This window comes from Chionomys nivalis, chromosome 16 (assembly GCF_950005125.1).
Source record: "Chionomys nivalis chromosome 16, mChiNiv1.1, whole genome shotgun sequence".
NCBI lineage: Eukaryota > Metazoa > Chordata > Mammalia > Rodentia > Cricetidae > Chionomys > Chionomys nivalis.
In genome coordinates, this window is record NC_080101.1 from 19,505,547 (window position 1) to 19,514,084 (window position 8,538).

The following is an 8,538-nucleotide window of genomic DNA, read 5'->3' on the forward strand; positions in this document are numbered from 1 at the left end:
AGTAGACATGCCCCAGGCACCTTGTCTTGGATGGTCCCTACAAGTATGGCTGAAGCAGAATGTATTATTTTCTTGGAAACATTCTTCATGACTTGTGACTATGTTCATCATCCAGAGGTAGAGAGTGAGGGCACTGCTTCAGGGTGACCACAGTAGCCACTGGACCACAGTTCCTTACAGACAGATAAATAAAAATCAGATCAGACTGGGCAGTGGCCTTTGATCTTCATTTTGTAGAAAACCCCGAAGGTATGGGAAGAAGCCCTGAGCTGAGGCTTTAATGTTACCTTGACCATGTGAGGAAGAAATTTCTAGATTAGCAAGTATCTTTGAACAAGGAGTGATACAGGAAAAAATATTGAGTTATCAGTTTTACCTAAACCTTACTAACTTCAAAAGTTTTAGACAATAAGGTTTTTTTTTTTTTCCCATTTTGTTTTGAGATGGGGTGTCATTGTGTAGACCAGGCTGGCCTTGAACTCACAGAGGTCCACACGCCTTTGCCTCCTCAGTGCTGGGATTAAGGTGTCACCACACCAGGCATGATCTTTAGCATTAAAAAAAAATTCTTTGCTATTTTTTCCCAGCAAATAATTAAACTTGTTTTATTCTAATTATAGGATGAACCAACCACAGGCATGGACCCCAAAGCTCGGAGATTCTTGTGGAATTGCGCCTTAAGCATTGTCAAGGAGGGGAGATCCGTAGTTCTTACATCTCATAGGTCAGTACTACAGAGTCTTGGCTTCTAAGTCTGTGATTCTATTTGGTCGTTTAAAAAAAAAAAATAGAGCCGGGTGGTGGTGGCACACACCTTTAATCCCAGCACTCGGGAGACAGAGGCAGGGGGATCTCTGTGAGTTCGAGGCCAGCCTGGTCTACAAGAGCTAGTTCCAGGACAGGAACAAAAAAAAAAAAAAAAAAAAATTGAAAATAAATGCAAAGACTGAAAGTTATCACCTGGAATTATTCCACTTCAGGATTATTATTATCATTTGTCTGTATATGTTCCAAAATATTCTTATGCAAAGCTATACATACAAGTATTTTGTAAACAAAAAAAAATGTAATTATAATGTGTGCATTGGGAACATTATTTCAAGTCATAAAATTTAGGTATGGCATCATTTCTTAAAGCTGGATTGGATTTCATGAAGATCTACTTATTTATGTAGCTTCTTTGTGCAAATATTTGGATTATTTCTACCTTTCCACAATCGTAAGGCCCATGACAGGGAAGAACATCATTTCTGTATCTTGGCCAGAGATGCCCTAAGATAATGGGGATGTGTTTCTCTAAAGTACCAGGTGCCATAGTGATGTTCCGATGCATAGAGGAGCATCTCTCTGAAAGGAAACCCTCTTTCTGTTTCCCACAGTATGGAAGAATGTGAAGCTCTGTGCACAAGGATGGCCATTATGGTCAACGGGAGGTTCAGGTGCCTTGGCAGTGTCCAGCATCTGAAAAACAGGTAACAAACCATTTCTTTGGGTTAGCATCTAGTGAAGTGGTCGGTGTTTATTCTTTGTTGAGTGTATATTTGGTAGCTTAAAATAGAAACAGAAAGAGCATAGTAAAAAGCCCAAGGGCTTTGAAGTATAAATGGTCTAATTCTGACCCTGCCATGCACTGGTTATGATTTGTAGGCAAGTTACTTAACCTCTCTGAGCGGCGGTTTCCTGGGACTTTTCTGAATTTTGTTATATAAATTAAATTTAATAGTTCATCTGTGGTGTTATGATTATGAGGACACAACGTGGAATTAACAGAAATGGGTTCACATCCTTGTCCTGCCGTAACTCAGAAGTTAACTTTGGGACATGGGCAAAGTGATTAAATTCGTTGGGCTTCTGTTTATCTGTGTGTTTGACTTCATGGGTCCACACTGGGGATTTAGTGGAATCCTGTACCCAAGGTTCTGGGCACGGCACCACACATACCTAGGTGTTTGGTAGATAAAATGGGTTCCTTTTCTCGGAAACTGCTCTGTAGGGCTGCCAGAGACCTCCCTTTCTCTCAGCACACGTTGGGGTTTCAGGGTTGAGTATCCTCTTGGGAAGTTTTCTGGGAATGCTCCATTTGGATGTCTTTGTCCTGCCCTCAGGTTTGGAGATGGTTACACGATAGTTGTACGAATAGCAGGGTCCAACCCTGACCTCAAGCCTGTCCAGGAGTTCTTTGGACTCGCCTTTCCAGGAAGTGTCCTAAAGGAGAAACACCGAAACATGCTACAGTACCAGCTTCCCTCCTCCTTGTCGTCTCTGGCCAGGATATTCAGCATCCTCTCCCAGAGCAAAAAGCGACTCCACATAGAAGACTACTCTGTCTCTCAGACAACACTTGACCAAGTAAGCTTTCAGTCCAGAGTACATTTAGCTGCAGGGTTAGGATGCCTGGTCCTTCCTCCCCACTGGGAGCCCAAGAGTTCAGCCGGTCTGTCTGTGCTTTGATTCCTCCTCTGTTATTACTTCTTATTCTCTATGAGCACATGCAAAATGATGATGCTTTTTACTACATGTAGTTATTGTGACTGTTTTATCAGTTGTCATAATAACTACCATTTATGGCCTATCAACCACAAGCCAGGCATTTTGCCAGATGCCTTCTTCTTTCTAATGAACAAAATATACCAAAATTGGTAGTTAATAGGTATCCAGGAAGTGTTTTTTCTTTTCCTTTTAATCAAGCCTAAATATGCCACAGTGATGGTTGATAAGGGGATGATTGAACAATTGGTGATGTGGGGTTGATGTAGAAGATCTTTTTTTTGGAGCCTGTCCTGGAACTAGCTCTTGTAGACCAGGCTGGGCTCGACCTCACAGAGATCCGCTTGCCTCTGCCTCCCGACTGCTGGGATTAAAGGCGTGCACTACCACCGCCTGGCATAGTATTGCTCTTGATGTTTTTCAAGTATCCTCCCCTTCACACAGGGTTTTCTAGTTCATTTACTTACTCCATTCTGTGTTCTACCTGACCCAATTTCAACGTAAGGAAAAATGCAATAAAATTCAGGAACAAAAGAACAGGTCAAGAGGTACTTACGAATGCTCACCTTCCTTTTGATAGGTATTTGTGAACTTTGCCAAGGACCAAAGTGATGATGACCACTTAAAGGACCTGTCATTACACAAAAACCAGACAGTTGTGGACGTGGCTGTCCTCACGTCTTTTTTACAAGATGAGAAAGTGAAAGAAAGTTATGTGTGAAGAGCCCTGTTCACGGGTGAATGAGCAGAAGGGAGAGCTCGATCTCCCTTTGCACAGTGTCAAGTGTTCTGGAAGGAACAGTCGTGCATTTCTGTGGAAAGAAACAAACTGGATACTGTACTGACACTATTCAATGCAATGCAATTCAATGCAACGAGAACTCACAATTCCATTACAGGGGCAGTGCCTTTGTAGCCTATGTCTTGTATGGCTCTCTAGGGAAAATGACTTGAAGTTAGTTCATTACCTTATACAGATGTGAAACTCTGGTATGGAACCAAGCAGACTATATGTGGGTTTGGATTCATACTTTCTGTTCCTGTGTATTCTCACTGGGATGGCAACCACAATCCATCAGATAGTCGTGGTCAGTGATCATCAAGTCAAAGGCATCAGTAAGCCATGTCGAACCACAAAACTGGTTTCCTGGTGACACATCCATTGCTGGCGATGAGTGTGCCAGAATTACTAGTGCCAAGATGCTCAGAAAGCCTGAAGCACCGAGGTTGTGTCACACACACTTTTCGTGAAAGCCGCCCTGCTGTCTGTCGACATCATTAAATATCAGGTGACAATGGTGCCATGTGTGACTTAAGCCCTGCTTTGGTTCTTTCTTTGATGAGCTGCTGTTGTGGATCTCTCTAACCACAGGCTCTGTTGTTCATGGGTCACCCGGTCATCTCTCTGAGACTGTTTCAACACACATTAGATCCTTGTAGGAAGCAGAGATCAGCAGCCAACTGCTGGGGCTGCAAGCCGCCGAGCTCAGGGTGTGGCATGAAAGAGCTGGTGCATTTACACGTGGGAGATCTGGGTCTGTTTGTCCTGACTGTCTGCTAACACAACACGGTACACTGCATCTCAAGACCCTTTGTTATTTGACACAAATGTAGTGTTACTGCTAGTATTATTTCTAACTGTTTAACCTCGAAAATTAAAAGGTGGAATTTTGATAAAACTCTTTGCACTATTAATATTATTTGGAATTTTAAGTTTTACCAATGGCTTCTGGAACCCTGAACCCTATGCCTAGACGTCAGTGGCAAAGAGGAATGTGGCCACTCTGTCTCATGACTTATTTTCCTTGGTAAATTTGCAGTTGGGATGTCTTAACTAGTGCCTGGTAGCCAGAAAGCTATGTTGTAGTCAGCATCTCATGCCACATTTTAAGATCCTGGAGAATACTGCTCACTTCAGTTTGTTGATTGAGTACTTTTGGGATATAGTTACCATGTAGATGTGTGGATAGGAGTGAGAGGGAGGGGTAGCAGATTTTTCTATGCCATATATTTAGTTGAGAGATTTACAAATATAGATGGTTTTGTTGAATCCACTGAAGGAATAGGGTACCCCCCTTGCCCACTTGATAGCATCAATACAAAAGCCAAGAGAAGAGTCAGTTAACAATGAACTCTTAAGGAGAAAACAGCTAGCTTGAAATTTCTTGGATACAACTTGTGCCTGTGACCTTTGGGACCTTTAAAATAATGGCTTTGCAAGATATTTATTAGACACCCACTTAAACCTCTGACGGTCTCAAATGTTTGATCTCTTCAGACTAACCAATCATAAAAAAATCGACAAACTATTCCACATGGAGTATTTTTCAGACTTCTCTAACCCAGACTTAATATTCCCATTGGCAAGCAATGTAAAAATGTTATTTCATTAATGCTCAATGTCATCTGTCTTCACACAAAACAAAAGTCTGAGTGAATTCCAGTATGGCAAAGTTCAAGTGAGCTTTCACTCCTAGTTTCTTCAACTTACTCTAAGATTTAAACAACAAATTTGGAAGTATAAGATTTCAGATCTATTTTAAATTGATAAGTTTATAAAATATTGTTATATAACTCACTGCTTGAAAAGAAAAATTTTGAAACTAATGTCAACATAGGTTTCTAAAATGGCAATGAAACTGTTCCCAATAATTATTGGCATACCACTGTATTTTTCTGTCAGAGACACAAAATTCAAAAAAAAGAAATCTTTATTTTTTAAAATCAACCTTTTGTTGGCTTTCTCAGTCCACTATCGTCATATCCTAACTTTTAATTACACTACAGTCCTGAGCAAATCATTCTTTTAATTATGCTGATTTTGAGGCCATATTAAACACAAACACACAAACAAACAAAAAACAAATAACAAAAAACCTAAGGCACTGTGAACTGTTTTGAAAAGATTTAATTCAGTGTAGACCTAAAATCTTTTCTAAAGCTAGAAACAGTCTGTAGTATTGCTACTTTTTACACTATCCAAACAGCAGTCTCTCATTTTTCTTTGTCTATGTAATTATTTTAGAGATTTTAAAAATCAATCCTATCTTCCAATAAACTGTCCTTCTATTCCCTGTGGAGATGAGATATACTATGTGAGTTTAGAAATTGTCAAGCAGAAACACTTCTGATTTAACTTTTTTTGTTTTTTTTTTTTTATCTTGGGAAACTTACTAACTGTGAACATGAGAAAGACAAAGGAAAGTGAGTCCTCTCTCTATACATACCCAGCACACTTCCGTATGAAACAAACAAACCTCAAGCTACTGTATTTCCATGTCTGTACTGAAAGCGTATGCCTCATGCCTACTACATGTTAAACATCATGACTCTGTGTAGTAGTCATGAACCTTAAGGGATTGTCTCTTGTCTTCTCATGGTTGTATATATCAGGTAAAATTGTTCCAAAGAGCCATGTGTTGTGTAATGAGAATCACTTTGATACTGAAATACTAATTTGTACTCTTGTTACTATTTACTGGTAAGAGTGTAATATCACAGTAATACTGTTCTCATTCAAAACCGCTGCATCCCTTTTTATAGAACATTTATATTTCCATATGGATTCGGTATGTTCTTCTTTTCCCTTGGACCCTAGGATGAAGCTGTTTTTGTGCTTTTTCATCATCATTGGCCCTTACTCCAAGCACTTTATGCTATCTGTAATGGATCTATTTTTGCACTGGAATATCGGAGAATTGCAAAACTAGACAAAAGTTTCAGAGCAGATTTCTAAGTTAAATCATTTTCATTAAAAGAAAGAAAAACTGAAAAAAAATTTGTATTGTCAATAACTTTATATGAAGTGTTTAAAAAGCCTGTTTCTATGTTCTGAGTCACGAAATAAAGCTGCGACAGTCCTGCTGGTCTACACAGATTTACTCTGGTGCGTCCACAGCGCCATCTGCTGTCCGAGCGGTAAGGCTGGCCGAGAGGGGAAGCTCTTCTAGCCAGTAGTGTCGGTTTAGGAAAAGGTCAAAGGCTCCGTGGAAAGAACTCGGACTGCTACTTCAAAAATAAGAGTGTTGTGTGTTTTCAGATTCAGCTGCGTCTGAAGAACTGCGATAAATAATGTCAGAGGGGTTTTCTAGATGGACTAACTATCAGGGACTCCTAAGCTGAATGCACCGTAGGCAGGCTTCCTTACTGAAAACAGCTGATTCTGAAGAGGCTTCAGATAGGTGCCTTTGGTGCTGATTCAACCAAAACTTTAAAAACAGCATCATGAGTCCTGGTAGGTGTGTGTCGGGGTGACGGTAAGGGTCACCATGCCCAAAGCAGACATCTGGAAAGAGAAATGATATTGGGAGGCCCTGGGGTTGGTTTCTACACCTCCTCCCTGCTCCTAGACCACTATGTAGTGTATATACATGCGGTGCTCTGTTGAGACAGTGTGGATGGATTTTCCTGGCTCATTAAGAATCAGTCTCAGCCTTGGACAGAACTAAACGCCACTGGAGAATAAGAAAGTCACTGTATTCATGTTCAGCAATATTCTGCTATACCCATAGATTGGTGCCTAGCCCAGATCTCACCAAAGAGGCTTCACCCAGCAACTGGTGGAAACATGCAGAAACCCACAGACAAATGTTAGGCCGAGCTCAGGGAATCCTGCTGAAGAGAGGGAGGAAGGATTGTAGGAGCCAGGAATCGAGGACACGAGAACACCCACAGAATCAACTAACCTGGGCTCAAAGGGCTCACAGACACTGAGCCAACAACCAGGGAGCCTGTATGGGACTGACCTAAGCCCTCTGCATAGGTGGGACAGTTGTATAGCTGTCCTTGGTCTTCTTGGGGGACTCCTAATAGTGAGAGCAGGGGCTGTCTTTTGCTGGTTTTGGGACTATTCCTCTTAATTGGGTTGCGTGCCCAGCCTTAATACAAGGGGAAGTGCTTCGTCTTCCTGCAATTTGATATGCCATGCTTTGTTGATACCCAGGGAGGCCTGCCCTTTTCTGACTAGGAATGGAGGAGAGGATTGTGGAGGGAGCAGAGGGGAGGTGGGAAGGAAATGAAGTCAGGATGTAAACCCAACAACAACAAAAAATCAGTTTGCAACTTGAAAAGCCCAACTGGGTCTATAGTTACCTCCTGAGAATGGCTGGAACAACGTGCAATAAGTGGTCATCTATCCAGGGCACCAGGGGAACTGTGCATGCAGGGTCTTGGCTTTTGAGCAGGGCTAGAATCTGCTCAGCATCTGCTGCGCACCTGTTTTGTCTCTGAAAGTTCTCATGAAGGGACTTGGATGAAATAACAAAACTCTTTCTGTGAAAATTCACAATGGAGAAAGTAATAATAATAATAATAATAAGTGTAGTGTGAAAAGGCAGTTAACAGGTAACCAAGATGAAAATTCAAGTTACCCATAAGTTTTGACCAAAATATTCTAGAGAAAAACCTCTCTAAAAACCACCCTGGACCTTATGGGCGGTGCTATTGAATGTATCGAGTTTGCAAAATCAGAGGAGAAAATGAGCAACCATTTTCATGTTTATTTTTGTTGTTGTCTTATCCTGTTAGCCTTCCCAATGAGGTAAGACATTTTACATGTTAAATAAACAATGCCTCAGAGAAATCTGCTTCCAGATACAGAGCTAATTAAACAGAAAACGTCCTTCCTTGGAAGGAAACTGTCAAACCTGTCCTTGGGAAATCCTCTGAGCATTGTTATTTATTAATTCAGCAAATGTTTACTAAGCTTTATATGCCCGGCATCCTTCTGGGTTCTGGGGATACAATGTTGGGGTAAGCATCAGCGAAGGGCGAATGACAGCGGACACACACACACACACAGACACACACGCCTGGCACATCGAGTGCTTTGAAGAAAAGGGAACATGGCGAGAAGTTAACAATGGGGAGGAGTCAAAGCCAGCCTGTCTGAGAAGTGACATTTAAGTTCCCATCTCAACAAGAGCAGGGGCAACCCTGGAAGGTGGCTGGTGAGAACACACCAGAAGCATGTAATATCAAACACAATTGGGAAAAATCTCTGCTGCTGAGGAGAAAGAACCCAGTGTCTTTGGGGAAGAGAAGTGGGGGGTG

General features: G+C 41.4%; 1 protein-coding gene across 2 annotated transcripts in view; it reads left to right on the top strand.

Moving 5' to 3' along the window:
• Abca1 (ATP binding cassette subfamily A member 1) overlaps positions 1-6,358 on the top strand; it is a 116,596-nt gene extending 110,238 nt beyond the window's left edge. For both annotated transcript variants that reach the window (XM_057790238.1, XM_057790237.1), the window contains exons 47-50: positions 621-724; positions 1,380-1,472; positions 2,106-2,349; positions 3,068-6,358. In XM_057790238.1, coding sequence (XP_057646221.1) covers positions 621-724; positions 1,380-1,472; positions 2,106-2,349; positions 3,068-3,208 — 582 coding nt within the window. In that variant the 3' untranslated portion in view covers positions 3,209-6,358. The remainder of the gene's footprint in view (positions 1-620; positions 725-1,379; positions 1,473-2,105; positions 2,350-3,067) is intronic.
• Positions 6,359-8,538: the final 2,180 nt, after the last annotated feature.